At 35.9% G+C, this 25,000-nt stretch overlaps 1 protein-coding gene and 1 long non-coding RNA gene across 6 annotated transcripts in view; both read left to right on the top strand.

Annotated features, from left to right (window-relative positions):
* LOC115224792 overlaps positions 1-8,063 on the top strand; it is a 38,067-nt gene extending 30,004 nt beyond the window's left edge. Inside the window, exons 2-3 of one of the 5 annotated variants that reach the window (XM_036513644.1) lie at positions 6,323-7,517; positions 7,563-8,063. In XM_036513644.1, the coding sequence (XP_036369537.1) occupies positions 6,444-7,517; positions 7,563-8,018 (1,530 nt within the window). In that variant the 5' untranslated portion in view covers positions 6,323-6,443 and the 3' untranslated portion in view covers positions 8,019-8,063. The other 4 variants (XM_036513647.1, XM_036513645.1, XM_036513646.1 and 1 more) reach the window with 4 other exon arrangements.
* Positions 8,064-16,027: 7,964 nt separating this feature from the next.
* LOC118768005 overlaps positions 16,028-25,000 on the top strand; it is a 14,658-nt gene continuing 5,685 nt past the window's right edge. Inside the window, exon 1 of the long non-coding RNA XR_005003929.1 lies at positions 16,028-16,369. This is a non-coding gene — a long non-coding RNA (uncharacterized LOC118768005). The remainder of the gene's footprint in view (positions 16,370-25,000) is intronic.

Below are 25,000 nucleotides of genomic sequence, written 5' to 3' on the forward strand. Positions count from 1 at the left end.
ATTAGGAAAGTTGGATTCATGCAGTGGTTCATATTTTGCCTGACGAGAGGCAAATACCTCGAAACTATAGTCCGTGCGTATCACTTAGGTTTTCGAGAGGGGATGACCTCCCTTTGCGAATATCAGAAGAGCACAGAAAGTGTGTCTAAAGCCAGCTGGAGACGATGATCTCCTGGGGCTATAAGCTTCTGTAACACCCACCCCCAGTGGCTAGCCACATTCAGATGGCTAGTACACTTTACGTTATAATTATACTATGTGTCGTATATTTATATATGAATGAATAAATATATTTTTGAGAATGATATAAAGTTGTTCTGACCAACTGGAGTGTTTATCCATTATACCTATATATATATATACCTATATATATATATATATATATATATTATATATATATATAAAAAAGAAATTTTGTCTCTTTTTATGGAAACAAAAGGGTTTATAGTACTGCAAAAAAGAAGTGCTCAAATGTGATTGAGACAGAGATAAAGAAACATTGATCATAGAACAAACATCAAATTCGAGTCAATGACTTTTATATCTAACACCATACTTCCAAACATTTGATCATATATAAATATTACCATGGGTGTTAGACATATAAAGGCGGAGGTGAAGAGAATGGATCGCACCTCCTTTGGGATTGGGGTTTTTTTTTTTACTGGAACCCACTTATATCGAATGCGGAGATTCCGAATCTGCAAAAAAATCTGCATTGCAAAAATTTACGAATTACCAAAGAAAAAATTTGAAAATTTAACACACACACCACTAATTTCTTAATTTAGAAATATATTTTGGCGAAATATTACGGAGATTTTGATTCTAAAAAAATTTAATAAATACCCCTCCCTTCCACCCTTTAACAGAAAGTGAAATTTCCATCCTTTTTGTCTTTGCCAGAGGGGAAAATTTTGAAAACGTATTTTGGGGGTTTTCAAAAATCTTCAAATCGAAAATCTGACAAGCTAGAAACAACAGCCAAACCGAGGATCAACTTTCTAAATACGAATTACCAAAAAAGACATTTTTTTATGTCAATTTGTTTGTGTGTGTGTGTGTGTGTGGGGGCGCAAAAAATCTACTTTTTACATAGCTTTCTTAATTGCAAAAACCCCTCAACCACAACATGTTGGGTTATGTTGGTCCTGAAACACTCACTCTACCCACTGCAGCATCTTCCCACGGACTCCAGTTTCTACATCAGCGTTAATGATGGTCACCATGCTTTACTTTCTTGTTGATCCTTTTTATTTCTTTTAATAATCGCTCTTCTATTTCTAAGTATTCTGCACGAATGGGGGTCGAGATGAGAAAACCCGCTTTCAAGCTGTCTGTCATCATCATCATCGTTTAGCGTCCGCTTTCCATGCTAGCATGGGTTGGACGGTTCAACTGGGGTCTGGGAAGCCCGAAGGCTTCATCAGACCTAGTCAGATCTGGCAGTGTTTCTACGGCTGGATGCCCTTCCTAACGCCAACCACTCCGTGAGTGTAGTGGGTGCTTCTTACGTGCCACCCGCAAAGGTGCCAGACAGAGCTGGCAAACGGCCACGAACGGATGGTGCTTTTTATGTGCCACCGGCACGGGGGCCAGGCGAGGCTGGCAACGGACACGAACGGATGGTGCTTTTTACGTGCCACCGGCACTGTGGACCAATTAACCCTGGGAAGGTGGAAGTCCCCTTTCAATTAATATGTTGTCAGCATGGCACTGATGGATGAAACACTTAGATACTATTGAAGCATTCATTGAAATGTAGAAAAGGGGTCAGGGGTAGTCTATTGGGCCCAGCTCTATAGATTGTTCAGCTCCCAAGAAATTTACGTGTATTTGTAATGTTGGTCGCAAAAGAGAAACATTTATGAAAATGTACAATAAATAAGTTTTCTTTACAGACCTTAATTGCAATTATCTATATAATTGATAATAAAGTTGGTATAAAATGATATTAAATGAAGGTTTAGTCACAAATCGATCAAGTTCGTAAATTTTTGACCTTTTTGTGACAAGACAGTGTCTCGAAACATTCTGACGAAACAGGCGCCAAAGAAATATTGGCGTCAATATTTCTCAGGTGCTTGTTTTGTACATATACATAAAACCACAGAAGGTAAAGATATATTTGTGGTGCACCTGGGCACTGTATACAATAATTTCATTATTATTATTATTATTATATATGCGAATAAAATACACATATATGGAACAGTCTAGCAAAAAGGAAAATACAAACGAATAAAACTTGATAAAAATTCCAAAGCGTGTCATGCTACGAAGTAAAATAAAATATTAATTGACTGAAAATATTTACAAAACGTTTTTTACTCACCTCATAAACCCAAAAGGGTTCGATTCTTAAAAGCATGGTTGGTTAGAGTACAGGGGCATAAAAAAGGGAATTCTACAAGTGCCGAGGGAGCACCTTGTGTGTAATTTGAACCGCGGTAATGAGCAACTGAAATGGCCACATGGTCGGAAGGAACTTTGTGGAACTCTTATTTATTTTTTTTTTTTTTCTAACTTTCAAAACAATTAAAAAAAAGGAGGCGATCTTTCGTCTCTAGTAGACCTTTCCGTCGATTTCCGTAAAAAAATTTTCTTTTTTTACATATGGGCTTGCGGGAACTTTTGAAGTAATGAGAGCGAAAGAGACTAAGAGAAAGCGATTCTATGACGAGGGAAGTTCTTTTGAAGTTACCGTGCATGGGAAGCCTTGATGTACATGTGTGTGTGTGTGTGTGTTTGATGGGGTGTGGGAGACAGACAGTATGTTGTGTAAGTGAAGTGCTTCTGTTAGTGTGTGTGAAGAGACAGAGAGAGTCCATGCACGGTAACTTCAAAAGAACTTCCCTCGTCATACAATCGCTTTCTCTTAGTCTCTTTCGCTCTCATTACTTCAAAAGTTCCCGCAAGCCCATATGTAAAAAAAAAAAATTATTTACGGAAAGGTCTACTAGAGACGAAAGATTGCCAAAAAGGAATATTTTAATTTCACTTTGTCGTAATTACTGCGGGGAAATTACTCTGAAAGAAATCTATGCAGAAAGGCGAATAGATTGATTATACATTTAAATTCCTTATGTAATCGCAGTTTTGTGAGATTTGGCTGTTATTTCTGGCATGTGAATAGCATGCTGGGAGGGGGGTGGGGTGAAAAATTGAAATTTTCCAAACATGCTTTTTTTTTTTTTTTCAGAGTCATAATCTCCGTATTTTTTTGTATGTATTTCACAAAAAAAAAATTTCCGGAAAAAGTGAAAAATGAAGAAATGGGGAGCAGGGGGGGGGGTGAAAGTTTGAAGTTGTGAATTTTGAAAAAATTTTTTTTTCCGGAATCGGAATCTCCATAACCTAAAACGTGCCAGGGGCATGGTGAAAATGGAGCGGGGTTATGATTCATGTAAAAACAACAAAATAATGAGTTCATGAGATTATGTTTTATTTGTGAAATACAGTCGCTCTGAATTTGCTTCAGAAAGGGGTCTATTTTTGTGATGGTTAGTTGCAGGGTGGGGGCACTAGGAATATGGCCTGGGTGCTACAGGCACAGCAACCCCAAAAAAGTTTGGGAACCACTTCTCTACAGGCATGGATGTGTTGCCAGACAGACTTGTCTGAGGTGCGTGCAAAGTGAGGAAACCGTTCTGCACGCCCTCATTCAGTGTCCGGGCATTGCTGACTCGTGGGGTTATGTTGAGCAGTTGTTGTCAGGTGTGGGCAGGATCCGTCTGTCGGCCGAGTCTGTAGCGGTGATTGCACCGCCGCCCTCCTTCATTCGGGCAGGCAAGGCAGTTTTCCTTTCCTTGGTGGCTGTGGCGAAAGAGGTTGTTTAGTGGACAAGGCTGAAAGGCATGAGGACAGATACATTCCTCTTTGGTAGAGCTCACACTGACCTTTTCAAGTTTCACTCGAAAAGGAAATTGAGAGTGGAGAGGGAAGTGCTGGCCTCGAGTAAGTTTATCGAAAGGTGAGTGAAAGTTGCGAAACTGGCAAGAGTGGATGGTACGTCTCTAAGTGTAGACCTTTGAGTCGGGGAGAAGGAATTGGAAAGGTCACTTGCTCTAGGGGTTTCAGGGAGATCTCGGACAGTAGGGTTCCTCGATTACCCCTCAAGGCATTCCTGTATCAGGAAGGCCATGTCTCTATCATCCTCCCAGCCAACTTTATTTTTCTTTAATTTTTGTATACTATGCATATATATCTCCTCTTTTTCAGTATATACTTACTTTCTTTCTTTCTTTCCTTTCTTTTTATCATTTCATTATTATATGTAAACCCCCCCTACTTTATGTCTATCTTTGTTTTGTCCCCCCTCATCCTTTATCCTGGCGGCAAATAAATGAAACCGTTGTTGTTATTATTATCTTTTTTTTTTCTTCTTCTTTCAAATTTGCTTCCATTTCTTGCCGAGTGTCTTCCCGACTCCTAGGGCAAAGAAACTCATAGTATACATTGGTAGACCATTAAACTAAACTCACTAGTTCGTTAATTTTTTTTTTTTTGATAGAAATATAGTTAAATTAAAATACATGGGTAGTAATAGTTCTCACATCGACAATGCTCTTCTCAATACGTGTGATGTACCAGTTAAGACAATCTTTTGCACTTCTTGCAGGGATGGTAAGCCAGGGATCATTCTCATATAATTTTCGGTTCCCTTCTTGATCATTCCTAGTGCTCCTACGATCACTGGTATTGTAACCGCCTTGAGATGCCACATTTTCTCAATTTCAATGAGCAGGTCTTTATACTTTCTGAGCTTGTCAAACTCTTTCACCGAGATATTATGATCACAGGGGATGCTCATGTCGATCAATAAGCAAACTTTATTGTTTTGGTCTTCTTCTTCTTCTTCTTCTTCTTATTATTATTATTATTATTATTATTATGATGATTAAGATGGTGAGCTAGTAAAATAATTAGCACTCAGGACATTTCATCTGTCTGCACATTGTGAGTTCAAGTTCCACCAAACGCAAATTTACCTTTCATCCAGTACCGCCTGCCTGGCCCTCGTGCCGGTGGCACGTAAAAGCACCCACTACACTCTTGGAGTGGTTGGCATTAGGAAGGACATCCAGCTGTAGAAACTCTGCCAGATCAAGATTGGAGTCTGGTGCAGCCATCTGGTTGCCAGTCCTCAGTCAAATCGCCCAACCCATGCTAGCATGGAAAGCGGATGTTAAACGATGATTATTATTATTATTATTATTATTGAGTGAGAGAGCAGTTCATGCCATCAAAGTGACACTGGGGTAAAATATACGAAGCCCAATATACCCATCATGACTACCCGTCTGATAAAGGTACACCAGGCACATGCATCACAACCATATGTGCGCGACATGGTGATCTCATATCAAGATAAACAGCACATGACCTTGCAGGTGGGGCCCAGTTAGAATTTTCTTCAGGTTGAGTAGCCCATCCTGCTCAAAAGGTCCCTGAATAAGGGTTGCTTTAGGATGTTGAACGAAACACCTATGTTTCCAGAGGTGAGTTATTCAAACCCCAAAGAATCCCTCTCAACACATGGCTATGATGCTCCCCCACTACTTCTGCTCGTGATCAGAGATGCACATATCGTCAGCCACTAAGGGACATGCTCAACTGGTTAAGGCCAAACAACTGACAAGCAAATCTGTGGTATTGAGCAGAATATTTGCTGTAGCCCATCTTTTATACCAAGACAAAACAATGTACATGATAACACTTCCAATCAGTTAAAATCAGAAGCCATGAGAGCCACTGCCTGGTACTGCATCAGGGCATTTATTATTATTATTATTATATTATTATTATTATTATATTATTATTATTATTATTGTTATTATTTTTATCATTACTATTATTATATATTATTATTATATTATATTATTATTTTATTATTATCATTACTATTATTATTATTATTATTATCATTATTATTATTATTATTATTTTATTATTATTGTTATTATTTTTATCATTACTATTATTATTATTATTATTATTATTATTATTATTATTATTATGTTATTATTTTTATCATTACTATTATTATTATTATTATTATTATTATCATTACTATTATTATTATTATTATCATTATTATTATTATTATTATTATTATTATTATTATTATTGTTATTATTTTTATCATTACTATTATTTTATTATTATCATTACTATTATTATTATTTATTATTATTATTATTATTATTATTATTATTATTATTATTATTATTATTATTATTATATATGCATATATAATGTATATATAACATCTATATATATTTACATATTTCAATTTTTTGTGTTTCTCTTCTTGTTTTAGATCTTCAACTGAGTTTGGTTTCACACTTGGTGCCTGTCTTTGGCAGAACTGACTGCAATCGAGAGATAAGAGGACACAGAAGTTCCAGAAAAAGAAGGGAAAGAAGAATAAAAGCCAAAGAATGTTTCGGAAAAAAAAGGAACAGTTGTCCAGTCGGCAATTTTATGTTCAATTCCTTGGCTGGTTACCATGCACTGGAATCCAAGGTTCCGAGTACACAACACCAGCGATTACCGAACTGAAAAAGAGATTGAAAGAACATTCAAATCTTCCGAAATTGACATTGAAAATAAACAGTGAAGGCCTTGAGGTATCACCAATCAATGATAATTCAAAGAAGAAGCCGTCGAATCCAAGGATTTTTCCCATTATGCTCGAAGACATAATGTTTGTGGCCTTAGAATGCATGGACTCAGACATAGTGGCATGCATCTATCGCAACCGCAATGCACTGAAGGCGCATTTTCTACAAGTGCACGTTTACCGATTTGACTCACCATCAACTGCTTCACATTTTGTACAGAACATCCACTTCATGACCACCACGGAGGCCCATCTGTCACATGTGAGACACATTGAAGACTTTCTACGTAGAGAAGTTGTAGGGAACTCTCCTCCTATACAACCAAAATCACCTTTAACGGGAACGGTTTCGAGTGGGGGCTCTTCAAGCAATGCAGCATCTGACGAGAATGTGCCGGTTGTTCAAGAGGACCCACAGGTACAAGCAATCACCGATGAATTAAAACTAAAGTTTAAGACAAAAGCTACTCCGATCTTACTTCCAGCAAAGGATTACGACACCGTTCGACGGAAACAAGGCCATATAGATAAAATGGGGACACGAAAGTGCCGCAATGAAAGAGTTGTAGGTGCACTTAGATCCCACTTTAAGGATAATGATGATGATGATGAGGATGATGATGATGATGATGACGTCGACGATGACAACAATGATGATGATGATGGTACTAATGGCCAAGGCCCGCGCTCACCTTATCCTCTTTACCCTATAAGAAAATCTCCAGCCAGTTCATCTATTTCTCCTGAAAGCAAAAGTCCTCGTTCACCAGAATTAGTGCATTTGAGGGATAACAGGCATCAAAGGCCTGGTTCCACACATGGAAGTGATAGTGGCACCAGAAACAGTGCTCCACCTTCGATGGTTCCACCTTCGATGGTTCCACCTTCGATGGTTCCACCTTCGATGGTTCCACCTTCGATGGTTTCACCTTCGATGGTTCCACCTTCGATGGTTCCAACATCACCAGAGAGAAAGATATCGTACCATGAGCAAAATGCCGTTTTCCAATTTGATAAGCGTTATCCACAGAACGAATCTAAAAACAGCACGGTATCTTCCGATCGCAGTGGATCATCACGCCACTCCAATCCTCCTAGAAACCCTCTGCCCACGATGCCAAAACCAAAATATGAAATTCCGCCCGATTATGACGTGTCCCCGCAAGTATTCCGGTATCAAGCTCAGCTCAACCATCCTGGACATGGCTACTACAGAGATGATCTTCTTGTCCCTAATCATAGCAGGGGTTATCCACAGGGAGTCCAATACCCACAACGGCCGTACAATAGTAACATGAATTTAAATATGAACTATCCTCAGCCCCACAACGATTATTCGGAATTATATGCAAGACCTGCCCCACGATTGAGAAGTCATAAATTTAGCAGATGATTTTTTTTTTCCTTTCTTTCCTTTCAAATTAAAAGTAGTCCAAAATAATTTATTCATAAATTATACACACTACATATATATATATATATATATATATATATACACATATACATATGCACATACATATATATATACATACATATATATATATATATATATATATATATATATATATATATTATATATATATATATATATATATATATATATATCAATAATAATAAAGGGTAAAATTAATTAATTAATTAATAATTATTAATTATTAATAATTTTACCAAGTAGTTTTGGCATGTTAAAAGAACCATTATCGGTAAACTTAAACAGCAATTTTTTTATAATTATGAGTATAATTATAATTAGGGTTCAACAAAAAAAAAATATATATGCATATATTCACACACATAAATATACATATGCATCTCTCTTTCTCTCTGTCTCTATGTATATATGCACACACACACACACAAATTTTGTGTTTTGCTAAGAAGCAGGGCACAGTACTAGAATTTTTGACTTGTGTCAAATCTAACAACCTACTCCAAACCATTGCTAGAACGTCCACATAAGTGGAGTCTCGACCGAATGATTTGTCCTGATATCAAGTCATATAAGTTGTAATCAGGAAGTCAAACCAAATATGGATATTTTTAAATCATTTAAGACTTATGCTTCAGATTTTTGTAATATGTAACAGGAGATGCAGCCATTGCATAAATGAAATAGTTTAACTGAGAAAAGTATTACGTAATGGATTCATTTCGTGTTACGAACCTGAAACGCACATATTAAATAATTTCACTTCATTATTACAACTGTGTGTGTAAAATTAAAGTTGTACTAGTGAGCATTTTTTATTTAGCTTTTATAGTAAGGATAAACTGAAATTATATATCTTAATATTTCAACATATATATATATATATATAAAGTTATAAGTGATAGTATGTTGTCAACTTAATGTGAAAGTCCCATGAAAAGGAAGAATGCTACTGCTATTTAGCCTAGGAAACACCGTTTCCTGTTGTCCTTGACACATTTCCTCTGTCCTTATGTTTTCACAGGGGGAGATAAGCACCTCCACCCAGCAAAGCCAGTATCCAATATATATATATATATATATATATATACATCATCAATGTTTAACATCTATTTTCCATGCTGGCATGGGTTGGATGGTTTGACTGAGGTCTGGAAAGCCAGCAGCTAGACCAGGCTCCAATCTGATCTGGCAATGTTTCTACAGCTGGATGCCCTTCCTAATGCCAACTATTATATATATATATGTGTGTGTTTGTGTGTGTGTGTGTGTAAATATAAAATTAATATAAACAGCAGTTTGCAATGTTCCACCCAAAGGGAGAATTATGATTGTCACTAAATGTGACTAGTGTATTTAAAGACACCTACATTGCTAGAAATAGGTATTTTGTAGCTCTTATTTCTAGCAATGTAGGTGTTTCTCAACACTTTAGTTGCATTTAGTGATGATTATACATTATATATATATATTGTAAATTTTTTCCATCACGTTTATATATACATACATATATACACACACATATATATATATATATATATATTATATTAATTAGAGACAAAACCACTATTATGCAAATCAAACAAAGAAAGACTTAATCCAATACATAAATTAATTTATATTATTTAACAATTATTAATAATTAATAATTGTTAAATTTCTAAATAATATAATTAATTTATGTATTGGATTAAGTCTTTCTTTGTTTGATTTGCATAATAGTGGTTTTGTCTCTAATTTAATATAATATAATATTTTACTATAAAATTGGATTCAATCCTAAATCTGATTTTTCCCTGTAAGTTTGGATTTATTCCCTAATATTTATTATTAATTTATATATATATATATATATTATATATATATATATGGAAAAAGTTTGCTGTGTTATTCACCTTTACACATGGTTCATTTGTTTATAGGGAGTTACATGTGTAGGAAAAACATGTAAGATATCGCCTGCTAAAAAATTCTTCGAACAGAGAATCAAACAATAATATTGTCTGGAGAATTTCCTGTAGGAGATATCTAACAAGATCCTTCTACATGTGCAATTTTGTAGCTCCCTATTAGCAAAAGAAACACATGTAATGATGACTAAGAAATACCAATCCCCTATTTTGATATGCAATTATTCCACAAATATTATTTTCCGGTATTTTTCAACTCTTATGCAAGTTCCGCACAAATATAACATCACCGTCTAGATTTGGATTACGGTAATAAGCAGAGGTGATTCAAGAGGACACAGCTTGTATTTTAATCCTATCTACATAATATATATATGTATGCACATGTATGTATATCTATATATACATATATACACTATATAAAATTAGTGAACATTTAAACACAAAAAGAGGTGACCCTTAACAGGCCACCTTACATGCTAGAAGGAGCAGTCAAAACATCCAAAACCACAGATTAATTATCAATAAGTTTACCAAGTAGTTTTGGCATGTTAAAAGAACCATTATCAGTAAACTTAAACAGCAATTTTTTATAATTATGAGTATAATTATAATTAGGGTTCAGCAAAAAGAGTTGCTTCAGCACATGCCGAAAAATTAGAAATAGCAGCCAAACATCTAGCTATTTCGAAGGGCAGATTTGAAAAATTATAATATATAATGATCTGACATGTGTTATTCTGTCTCTAAATTATATGTTAATGTTTTGGCATACCCACTGATGAGAACTTCGCCAGGCAAATTATTTTATTTGCCAATTAAAGTTTGAAACCTAGGTCTGGTTGTAAAAACATGGTAAAAGTTTTTATTTTTCATTCCCTTCGAAATTGCTCTTAACTGTGGTTTTGCACATTTTGACTGCTCCTTCTATTATGTAAGGCAGCCTGTTAAAGGTCACCTCTTTTTGTGTTTAAATGTACACTAATTTTATGTGGAAAGTATGTTGTTCATTGACATTCTATTCATGCTAGGTCACTGGTAGAAAAATTTCTAAAATTTTGCTACCCTATATTATCTTAAGTATATATATAAATATATATATATATAAATATATATATATATAAATATATATATATATATATATATATATATATATATAATATATATATATATATATATATATAATATATATATTTATATATATGCTACTGCCAGCCTCCCCTGGCACGTAAAAAGCACCCACTACACTCTCGGAGTGGTTGGCGTTAGGAAGGGCATCCAGCTGTAGAAACACTACCAGATCAGACTGGAGCCTGGTGCAGCCTCTTGGCTTCCCAGACCCCAGTCAAACCGTCCAACCCATGCTAGCATGGAAAATGGACGTTAAACTATGATGATGATGATGATGATATATATATATTATGTGTGTATTAAGCCTACTATTGGTTTCATTTTAAGATAAATATCTTAATATCTTCACAATTTTTCCTGCCAATTACATAAAGTAATGGTATTCATCTCCATTTTGGATGAAATGATTGCTCAACTTGAATGTGGTGTTGAGCACTCATTCCATTATTTAACATTTATATATATATATATATAATATAATGAGTACCTTTCATTCATTGGACAATAAACCTTGCTTGCAAAGACCTGTTGAGGCAAGTGAAATCAAAATCGCTGACGTGTCCCATGGCAGTAATGCCTGATTGGCATTACTGTTTGCAACTGGTACTTAATTTATTCTCATGCCAGTGGAACGTTAAAAGCATCATCCAAGCATGATTGTTGCTAGGGTCACTGACTGGCTCCCATGCTGGTGGAATGAAAAAAGCACCATTCAAGCGTGATCGTTGTCAGCATCACCTTACTGGCACAATTCTCCAAGATTCTACACACTGGAATCATATCAGAAATTGCATGATTGTGAACCAAAACTCCTGACTACATGTCTATCAGTTTGTCTATCTGCCTGCCACACTCTCTCTCTCTTTTTCTATTTCACTGTATATATACATATATATATATATATATATATATAGATATATATATATATATAATATATATATTTGTGTGTGTATGTGTATGTATATACATATATATATATATATATATATATATATATATATATATATATATATATACGTACATACATATACAGACACAAACATATACATATATACATACATACATATATTAAAGGAGCATTCTGTTGGTTACAACGACAAAGGTCCCAGCTGATCCGATCAACAGAACAACCTGCTTGTGAAATTAACGTGCAAGTGGCTGAGCACTCCACAGACACGTGTACCTTTAATGTGACAAGGCTGGCCCTTTGAAATACAGGTACAACTCATTTTTGCCAGCTGAGTGGACCGGAAAACGTGATATAAAGAGTCTTGCTCAAGGATATAATGCGCCACTGGGAACTGAATTCATGACCTTAGGTTCAGGAGCTGAATGCCCTAACCCCTAAGCTAAACGCCTTCCCAATATATCAAGGCAGCGAGCTGGCAGAAATGTTAGCATACCGGGTGAAATGCTTAGAAGTATTTCGTCTGTCTATACGTTCTGAGTTCTAATTCCGCCAAAGTCAACTTTGCCTTTAATCCTTTTGGGGTCAATAAATTAAGTACCAGTTGCAAACTGGGATCAATCAAATCGATTGGTTTCCTCCCTCACTAAAAAAATATCAGGCTTTGTGCCTAGAGTAGAAAAGAATATATATGTATTTATATATATATATATATATATATATATATATATATATAAATATATATATATATATATATCAATTTAATATACACACACACTAACAGAGGGTGACTCAAAAGTCCTTTTAGCATTTAAATGGCAGATATAAAATTATTTTTATTTTGTTAAAATGTTGTTTCTTTTTATGTATTTTTTAAATTCTAACTTTGTAATTTTGTTGTCTTATTTTTTTATTCATATTTGTATTACAAAAAAAAAACAAACAAACAAAAAACTGCCTCTCCGTTGGTTAACATGAGTGTTCCAGTAGATCCAACCAATGGAACAGCTTACTTGTGAAGTTAACATACAAGTGGCTGAGTACTCCACAGACACGTGTGACCTTCACGTAGATCTCAGGGAGATTCAGCACGACATGGAATGTAACAAGGCTGGACCCCTTTGAATTACATTTTTGTCAGCCGAGTGGACTGGAGCAATGTGACTGAGTTCCTTTCAAGTGCTGGGCCCCACAGAGGCAATGACTGTGACCTTTGGCATTATGTCGTGCTTGAGAAGAAGAAGACCCATCAAGCTGAGCAAAACTGCAGTCATGGCAGATACCAGCGTCAAACAAATGGCACATGTGCCAGTGGCATGTAAAAGCACTCATTACACTCTTGGAGTGGTTGGCATTAGAAAGGACATCCAGCCGTAGGAAACCATTCCAATCAGACTGGGGTCTGGTGCAGCCTTCCAGCTCCAATCAAACTGTCCAAACCATGCCAGCATAGACAACAGGCATTAAATGATGATGATGATATATGATATATATATATATATATATATATATATATATATCTATATATAAACGGCAGTTTGTCTGTGCGTGTTTCTGTGTTCTGTTTGCTTGTACCCTCACCCTGACCACGGCTTGTCAACCGATTCTGATGAAACTTGACACACACATAGCCCAATGTCATAATTCAAAACTAACGCAGCGAAAATTTTGAAAAGTTCCCCCAGTTCTGAAAAAAATCGATAAATTCGACATGGGGTCGAGAATCAGAAACACGAACCACAAACTGTCTAGGGGACGCAACTCCACCTTTTTTTAAATCTCAAAAAAATTTAACATCATTTTTTTCCATTTTTTTTGCTATTTTTTGGCTATAACTCTCTAAAAATGCTTTATAGTTATTTCCTTACAAACCTGAGCAACGCGGGTGATACTGCTAGTGTATATATATATATATATATATATATATAATAATAATAATAATAATAATAATAATAATAATAATAATAATAATAATAGGGAGTATAACTCCAAACTTACAGGGAAAAATTCAATTTAGTATTAAATCAAATTTCACAATATAAATATATGATATATATAAATTAGAGAAAAAACACCATTATGTAATTCAAACAATGATAGACGTAAATCATACCATATAGAAAAAATAATATATATAAAACATTTATCTAGATCACAATAAAGTACATTGTGATCTAGTTATATGTTATATAATATATTTTATTTTTTCTATATGGTATGACTTGCGTCTATCATTGTTTGAATTACATAATAGTGGTTTTTCTCTAATTATATATATATATAATATATATATATAATATATATAATATATAAATTAGAGAAAAACTATATATATATATATATATATATATATACATACACAATGGGCTTCTTTCAGTTTCTGTCTACCAAATCCACTCACAAGGCTTTGGTCAGCCTCAGACTATAGTAGAAAACACTTGCCCAAGGTGCCATGCAATAGGACTGAACCCGAAACCATGAGGCTGGTAAGCCACTCTTGTTTTTCACAATATATATTGTTGAGAAAAACATTATTTAAAAAAATTTAGAAGTTTAACAGTTACAATGAAAACCTTGCTACTCGCAAATCCAAAACCCACGATATCCTTTCAGCTTCTTCCCTATTATTATGGGGGCAACAGGATAAGTACTGGCCTGTCTGGAGCAAATTATGGCTGAATTTGGGATCTTGAGGAGAGAATGCCAATCTTTAAGTTATATGCTACAAATGATTATATGTGGGGCTCTAAAAATCTGCAAGATTTAAAGGACTGGGGTTAAAAGAAGATGCTTCCCTTCAAAACCTTGCTACCAAGAAGGTGGACGGTCAGAATCTACACCAAATTAAAAAAAGAAAGAGAATGCATACATACAAACATACAGACAGACATACATACACAAATACACACATACACACATACATATGAACATACACACATACATACATACACACATACATACACCTATGCACACATACACAAATACATACATACACATATACACAAATACATACATACACATATACACAAATACATACATACATATATAGACATATACATGATGGGCTTCTACACAGTTTCCATCTACCAAAATCTGCACATGACATGTTAATCAATTTTATCAACTCAAACATATATGAAAAGACATTTGTTCACTGTGCCATGATGGGGGATTGAACCTGGAACCACGTAGCTGCCATGTGCACTTCTTAGCCACATGGCTATGTCTGCTTCTCTATGCTATGGACAATCTTATTCTCAATGGCAATAAAAAAGAATTAGACATTGAAGTGCTGTTATGCCAGCTTGATGAATAAAATGTTTATAAACAGGTTGTTACACAAATGAAACAGCTATAGAAATTAGGTGCAAATTCTAGATAAAGCAGTGAAAGACAGCAAAAAACAAGGATGTGCAGGTTCCACACCCTTAAACTTTTTAGTACCAACGTCACTGACACCACTTTCAATGCTATGATGTAAACTCCATGTTTTAATTTAGCTAAATCTAAATCTTCCATAAAAAATTTATGTTAATTTATGTTCTAAATACCAATTTAATTGTAACAAAGTTATTTTACTAAATTCTTCAGTATTTTCAAAATTAATTAAAACAAAGGTAGTGTAACGGAAATATGGCAACAAAAGGGTTGAAGTGATCTACATTAAACCCTTCCATTAAAATTTCATGGTAATTTATGTTATAAACACCAGCTTAATAATAAAGAAGTTGTTTGATTAAATTCTGCTATATTCAAAACTAGCAGTATTGCCCGGTGTTGCTCGGGTTTGTTTTGACCCTTTAGAATTGGAATTTTTGAAAAGTAAAACTTTAGCATTATGTAGCTTGTTATTCTCTTTAAGTGAACATTTTTCTGGTTGAAATACACCGAAAAATGGTGACACAGCAGTCAAAAAATCGTAAAAAATAGGGATTTTCATAGAAAAAAAGCACCTTTTTGATGTAAATAATTTTTGGTGTTAACATGGTCCGATTTGAATTTTTTCTTCTACAGAATGAAGAGCAAGCCTTCTTCTATCATACTCATAATTTTGGTCAACTTGCGCCGCAGGGTCTTGGAGGAGATAGCGTTAGTTGAAGGCTACCAAACCTGCCACACACAGACAACTTCAGCTTTATGTATATAGAGATTAACTGAAACAAGGGTTTTGCATTTCAACAGAAATATGGTAACAAAAAGATTAAGATGGTTAAAACTAAAAACCTTCCATTAATATTTCATGTCAATTTGTTCCAAAATACCAGCTTAATGATAACTAGGTTAGCCACTACTGACGGATGGTGGATGGCAGACTGGACACAGAAACAACGGTCAGCAGATAGTAACAGAAGCAGCAGCAGAAGAGAGTGCCGTAACAGCATAGAAACAATGGACGGATGGCAGCAGCAACACTCAACGATCAGCTAACATTAACCCTTTCATTATCAACCCGGCTGAAACCGGTTCTGGCTCTGAATACAAATGTCTTGTTTTCATAAGTTTTCAATTAAAATCTTCCACCTAACCTTAGTCAGAATTTATGTTCCTAACACTAGCTTAATGATAACTAAATTATTTTACTAAATCCTTTGTTAGATTTAAAATTAATTGAAAGAGACAGAGCATCTCAACAGAAATATGGTAACAAAAGGGTTAAAATATATAATAGAGAAACAATTCTTAACCCTTTCAATACCAACCCAGCTGAAACCAGCTCTGGCTCTGAAGTACAAATGTCTTGTTTTCTTAAGTTTTGAATTAAAATCTTCTACCAAACCTTAGTCACAATTTATGTTCCTAACACTAGCTGAATGATAACTAAGTCATTTTACTAAACTCTTTGTTATATTTAAAGTAATTGAAAGAAACACAGAGCATTTCAAAATAAATAGAGTAACAAAAGGGTAAGAAACTTTTGATAGTGACTGCTATGATACAAAATCCAATACAAAAACTGCTATGATAGAAAAGCAAAAAGCTTCGAACTATCTCAATGTTTGTCATTCATAGTAAAGACAGAAATTCTTTTTGTTTACAATAAAAATAAATATTTTTTTAATCAAAAATCTCAAATAGGTTTCAGTGTTCTTTATCATAACATATGAAAATAAACCAACAAATTGATTGGGTGTGTAAAGTATGCTCAGATATGGGCAAAAAGATGTGGGGGGGGGGGGCAAACAGACACACAAACATATACACACACATACATACATACATATATATATATATATATATATATCGACCTCCAGGGCTTATTCTTTGTAAGCCTAGTACTTATTCTATTGGTCTCTTTTACCGAACTGCTAAGTTACGGGGATGTAAACACACCAGCATCAGTTGTCAAGTGATGTTGGGGGGACAAACACAGACACACAAACATATACACACACATACATACATACATACTATATACGTATATATATATATATATATATATATATATACATACGGTGGGCTTCTTCCAGTTTCCCAAATCCACTCACAAGGCTTTGGTCGGCCCGAGGCTATAGTAGAAGACACTTGCCCAAGGTACCATGCAGTGGGAGTGAACCCGGAACCATGTGGTTGGTTAGCAAGCTACTTACCACACATATATACGTGATAATTGATGAAAGAAATGGAAGATAGATTTAGCACTAGTCTTTACTCAGTATGGTGATCGTTTCGACCCATCTTGCAACTGTCTGTTATGGACAGGATTTTGTGCACCTAATTGTGCTGCACCAATCTGTGCAGTTTGTGTGACATCAGGTAGATGCATAAACATATATTGACGTGTCCTAGGCATGTTGTTCATGGAGGCACATGGTCTAGTTGTTAGAGCAGCAGACTCGCGGTTGAGGGATCGCAGGTTCGAATCTCAAACCAGGCAATGTGTGTGTTTATGACCAAAACACCTAAGCTACACGCGGTTCTGGCAGAAGGTAATGGCGAACGTCTGCTGACTCTTTCGCCACAACTTTCTCTCACTCTTTCCTCATGCATCTTGCAACTCACCTGCGACGGACCAGCATCCCGTCCAGGTGTGGAACCTATATGCCAAGGAAACCGGGAAACCGGCCCTTATGAGCCAGACATGGCTCGAGAAGAAACAAACAACAAAACAACAAGGCATGTTGTTCTCACTTACTGTATTTTGGCTATTCCTGATGTAGATCCAGAGGAAATATGGCCCAACTGTGGATGACACCAGGTAGCCCCAAACTGTGAACGGGCCATATATGTAACGAAGCACTCTCTGCTTCCTCCCGACGTTCTTCCAAAGTCTCATGCCAGCCATGCAGAACACTGTCGAGTCACGACTACAAAACCACAAAACCTTATTCCCACCAAATCCGTTGTCCTCAGCTGCCCCCCACTGCCCCCACCCTTGTGCCTCAAGTCCTTTCCAATTTTGTATGCCGCCCTTTTTTTCGTGTTGGCACCTGCCCACCCCCTTATTGGTTTCACATGGCACAGTTAACTTAACAAGGAAGACTATAATGCCACATTAATTCGTGACATAAATTTGGGGTGTTCCTTTGTTATTGCAACCTCAGGTGTGTAAACATGAGCTCTTCCTTGAAATTAACCTGCACCTTCTGATCATGACTCAACACTCAGGTGTGCAGCACTCGTGTTTCATTGAATACGATCCGGCATTGTGCTTTCTTGCATCTACTGCACAAAACCGTAGACGTAGGTGAGTTGACAGGGACATTCTAGTGTTGATGCACTTAGATTCAGAACTATATATATGTATGTGTGTGTGTGTGTGTGTGTGTGTATGTATATATATATATATATATATATATATATATAAATGTGTGTATTTTTCCCTTGTTAATAATTAACACGGAAAAAAATAGATAACAGTTATATTCTGTTGTGTCTGGGGAGTGTCATTCTCTTTTGTTGCTTTATAATTTAACAAACTCACCGGTAAAATTTGCACTTATTTCTTATTTTTATTTACTTAAAATTTTCATTGCGTCTTGCAACCGTTTCAGGAGACAAAAATCTATTGAAAATGTTGCAAGACACAATGAAAATTTTAGAAAAATAAAAGAGAAATAAGTGGAAATTTTAGCGGTGAGTGTGTTAAATTATAAGGCAACAAAAGAGAATGACTCTCTCCAGACACAACAGAATATTCTTCAACACACGAACTCATATAAAGAATCTTGAAAACCAAATCCAAAAACGAAATATATATATATTCCCAGATCCCCGGTCGAACCGTCCAACCCATGCTAGCATGGAGAACGGACGTTAAACGATGATGATGATGATGATGATGATATATATATATATAAACAATTGCAGTGTGGAAGGTCTTTAAGCCATTTCAAAACACAAAAACCGTTAGATTCACTTCAACATTTAAATTTATTTTGTCACTTTGAAACCGCCACCTGTTCACTGAGAAAATTCCATGCTGCATCTACATGTATTATATATATATATATATATATATATATATATATATTTATATATGTAATATATATAATTACGTTATATAATTAGGGTTCAGTAAAATAATTTACTTTACCACATACCGAACTTTTAGAAATAGCAGCCAAAAAATCTTAGCTATATCTTCTACTATAAGAGAAATCCCCCAGACAATGCATACTCAAAAATAATTCACACAGGTATAGAGGGAAAAATAACGAAAGATCACATGTACATAAGATTACCTGAGAACGACCGTTTCTGGATTAGTTGGATAAAGAGATCAACATTTCCTTCATCAGCTCAAAGATTTCTTTTGATTTGGATTTGAGAGCACTAAAAATCGAACATACCCGTCTGATATGAGTAATCTCAGACAAACCATCTTCGACCGCTAGTACTAACGAATTCAAAAAGTACAAATGAGGCTTTGCATTACTTGGTAAAATTAATTAATAATTAATAATTAATAATTAATTAATTTTACCCTTTTATTATTGATTGTATATATACATATATACATTGGGCTACACAGAGGTAATGTGGCCGATGCCGGTGCTGCATAACTAGGGACCCATGCTGGTGGCACATCCAGAGCACCTTCTGAGTGTTGGGCCTCATGGAGATAATGACAAATGGCCGAGATGTTTGGCAATATTCTGTGCTTGAGTAGAATATGTCTTTGGCTCGACAAAAGCTTCACCCTATTTGCTGATTCACAGGTATACTGTGCCTCCCCTCTTTGACTTTTCAACCATGTATATAATATAGATATACATTGGTTTCAAATTTTGGCACAAGGCCAGCAAGGGGCCAAGTTGATTACATCAACCCCAGTGTTCAAAGATATTGTCCCAAGAGAAACAATTCTCTTTGTTGATAAGTCCACTTATGCATACCTTTCCTTCTTGGGACACAAAACTCTACTTGTGAAGACCTGTTTGAGACAAGTGAGAATCGAAATCGATCAACATGAATGGAAATTGCAGCTGTGATACTAGTGCCGGTGGCACGTAAGAGAACCATCCGAACATGGCCATTGCCAGCGCCGCCCCGACTGGCCTCATGCCGGTGGCACGTAAAAAGCACCATCCATTCGTGGCCGTTGCCAGCCTTGCCTGGCCCCCGTGCCGGTGGCACATAAAAAGCATCATCCGATCGTGGCCGTTTGCCAGCCTTGCCTGGCCCCCATGCCGGTGGCACATAAAAAGCACCATCCAATCATGGCCGTTTGCCAGACTCGTCTGGCACGTAAAAAGCACCCACTACACTCACAGAGTGGTTGGCGTTAGGAAGGGCATCCAGCCATAGAAACATTGCCAGATCAGACTGGGCCTGGTGCAGCCTTCTGGCTTCCCAGACCCCAGTTGAACCGTCCAACCCATGCTAGCATGGAAAGCGGACGCTAAACGATGATGATGATGATGATAATATGCACGAAAAAAACATGCTACAAGTCTGTGGATGATGTCACCCAACCATAGGATGCACATATTTCTGCATTGTTATGCTTCATCAGTTCACCTCTGCAAAACTTTATTTCTCCATATTCCACTACAGATGTAGACTGTTGGTTGAGAAAGGGGCATTTTAAAATCCCCATCTCATACTTGGTCTTCTCTCGAGTTCCTACCAATTGATTTGGCTCCAAGGAACTGTCTTGCAATTTTTTTCCATGATATTCTTTCTAATCCATGGCTTCTTAATATTTCTAATATCCAGACTCTTTTACTCTTTACTTGTTTCAGTCATTTGACTGCGGCCATGCTGGAGCACCACCTTTAGTCGAGGAGATTGACCCCGAGACTTATTCTTTGTAAGCCCAGTACTTATTCTATCGTTCTCTTTTGCCGAACCGCTAAGTGACGGGGACTTAAACACACCAGCATCGGTTGTCAAGCAATGCTAGGGGGACAAACACAGACACACACACACACACACATATATATTATATATATATATATATACGACGGGCTTCTTTCAGTTTCGTCTGCCAAATCCACTCACAAGGCATTGGTCGGCCTGGGGCTATAGCAGAAGACACTTGCCCAAGATGCCACGCAGTGGGACTGAACCTGGAACCATGTGAAGTCAATTAAAGAAAGGGGGAGGGAGGGCAGTTGACTAGATTGACCCAAGTACGCAACTGGTACTTAATTTATCGACCCCAAAAGGATGAAAGGCAAAGTCAATTAAAGAAAAAATTTATTGTTTTCATAGAGGGATGACCATTTAAGAAATCCCTTAACGATGCTTACCGAAGCTGCTATTCCATGGGACTGAACCCAGAATCCTGTGGTCAGGGAGCAAACTTCATATTGTTTTAGAAATAAAATTTTTGTGTGAAACCCATTTTTTTTTCTCACATGAATAATATTAAATGTAAATATTGAACAACAATGACTAAGGACTCTTTCGCTCGTCATCAGAATGTGGATATTAGTAATTATGTACCTGATTACCTCAAAACGTGGGTGGACAACTGCAACGGCAAGACTCACATTGCTTTTAACAACAAAAAAAAAAAATTAATTACTATATATTAACTGCGTATGAAGAGATTTCTTTTCTTCAGAAATAATAATAATAATAATAATAATAATAATAATAATAATAATAATAATAATAAATATATATATATATATATATATATTATATATATATATATATATATATATATATTATATATATATATATATATATATATATACATATATATATATATATATATATATATATATATATATATATATATATAGACCGGAGTAAACACATAAATGTGAACAAGGTGGAAAAAAGAGTACTCAAATACCAGTGGTAGAGTAATATGCTTATTTAAAGCAGCAGAAAATTCAACAAATTTTCTGCTGCTTTAAATAAAGTATATATACTATATATTATATACATATACATATATCTATACACACACACACACACATATATATATATATATATAATATATATATATATATATATATATATATATATACACATACATATGTATGTATATATATGTGATGTAGTAGGTGTGTTTGATATTATATTTAGTTCATCTGCCTTTACGTTCTGAGCTTCAAATTCCGCAAAAGTCAACTTTGCCTTTCATCCTTTCAGGGTTGATAAATTAAGTACCAGTTGCATACTTGGGTCAATTTAATCGACTGTGCCCTCCCCTCCCCCAAAATTTTGAGCCTTGTGACGAGAGTAGAAAAGAAGACATGTTCTGAGTTCAAATCCCGCCGAGGTTGACTTTGCCTTTCATCCTTTCGGGGTTGATAAATTAAGTACCAGTTGCATACATGGGTCAATCTAATCAACCAACCCCACTCCCCCCAAATTTTGAGCCTTGTGACGAGAGTAGAAAAGAAGATACGTTGTGAGTTCAAATCCCGCTGAGGCTGACTTTGCCTTTCATCCTTTCGGGGTCGATAAATTAAGTACCAGTTGTGTACTGGGGTCAATCTAATCAACTGGCCCCCCACCTCCCCCTTGTGCCGAGAGTAGAAAAGATATTCAGTGAAGGTCTGAAGACCAACTGAAACAGGAGGAGAAAATATACACGCTGGACATTGATTTCTGTCAGAATTTGCACTTGGTGGTCAGTTCATTAATTAATAATTTATAAATAATTAATGATTAATTAATAGACACAGCCTTTTCTCGGCTGGTAAATATTTTACATTCAGAAAAATATATAGGTGCAGGTGTGGCTGTGTGGTAAGAAGCTTGCTTCCCAACCACATGGTCCTGGGTTCAATCCCACTGTGTGGCACCTTGGGAAAGTGTCTTCTACTATAGCCTTGTGCTGAGCAAAGCCTTGTGAGTAGATTTGGTAGATGGAAATTGAAAGAAGCCTGTCATATATATGTATATGTATATATGTGTGTGTCTGTGTTTGTGCCCTCCACTGTTGTTTGATAACCAATGTAGGTGTGTTTACATCCCTGTAACTTAGTAGTTCAGCAAAAGAGACCCATAGTATAAGTACTATGCTTACAAAGAATAAGTCCTGGGGCCAATTTGACTAAAGGCAGTGCTCCAGCATGGCCACGGCTGGTAAACATTTTACATTAAAAAAATATATATATACATATATATTTAGTGTGTGTGTCTGTGTTTGTGTTTGTCCCCAACCACCAGTACTTAACAACTGGTGTTGGTTTGTTTGTGTCCCTGTAACTTTGCAGTTCAGCAAAGGAGTCTGATACGGTTGGTATGTATGTATATGTGTTTGTATATATGTGCACGTGTGTGTATGTCTGTGTGTATGTATGTATGTATGTATATATGTATGTGTGTGTGTGTTTGTGCATATATGTGTGTCCATGTGTGTGTGTATGTGTATCTGTGAATGTGCATGTATGTATGTGTTTGTATGCATGTGCACATATGTATACTGTGTGTGTGTTTGTGCATATATGTATGCGTATGTATGTATGTGTATGCGTGTGTGTATGCTTGTATGCCTGTGTGTGTGTGTTTGTGCATATATGTATGTGTGTATGAATGTATGTGTGTGTGCGTGCATGCATGTGTGTGTGTGTGTGTGTGTGTTTGCGTTTGAGGTTGACCTTCATCACTGCTTGGCAGCCAGTGTTGGTCCATTTACATCCTTGTGATATAGCAGTTCAGCAAAAGATGATCAATGTAATAAAAAAAAAATACATACAAGTTTAAAAAAAACAAGGGGTGGATCTGTTTCACTACAACCCTTTGGAATGTGTGTGTGTTGGTGGGGGGGGAAGGGTACCTCCCAGCACAGACACAGTCCAATGACTAAAGACAAATGACAAAAGATTAAAGATAGATGATAAAAGAATAAGCGGTGTTGCATGACCTATCTTTGTGCACCATTTCACATGGCTCATCGATTTAGTCACCGACCGAAATACGGCTTTTGATACTGAGAATTGATCGTTATACTGTAGGTGAGTCATGGGTGGAAAGACTGTTGGAAGCACGCATAACTCACAGCCAGTGTCCTATATCACTGGTTCCCAACCTTTTCCAGGCTGCCGCTCAACCATCCTTTGGTTTTAAGGCCACATTCCTAGAGCTCCACCTCCCGATTCGGCGCCACAGACGTAGATCACTTTCTGCAGCAATTAAGCTAATTAACTTGATTAACACTTCGTTTTATTCTTTTTATTTTTCTCTTTTACTCTTTCACTTGTTTCAGTCTTTTGACTGCGGCCATGCTGGAGCACTGCCTTTTAGTCAGACAAATCAACCCCCCCAGGACTTATTCTTTTGTAAGCCTGGGTACTTATTCTATTGGTCTCTTTTGCCAAACCGCTAAGTTACGAGGACGTAAACACACCAACATCGGTTGTCAAGCGATGTTGGGGTAGGGGGACAAACACAGACACACAATGCACACACAAACACATATATACATACATATATATATATGACAGGCTCCTTTCTGTTTCCATCTAGCAAATCCATTCATGCCCGGGAATGAAATTTTTCTTTACATTTTGGAAGAATAACAATAAAAAATAATAATAATAATAACAATAAACGAAAATACAAAATTTACTATTTTTATGAAAGGAGAT

Source organism: Octopus sinensis, linkage group LG26, assembly GCF_006345805.1.
Source record: "Octopus sinensis linkage group LG26, ASM634580v1, whole genome shotgun sequence".
Lineage (NCBI taxonomy): Eukaryota > Metazoa > Mollusca > Cephalopoda > Octopoda > Octopodidae > Octopus > Octopus sinensis.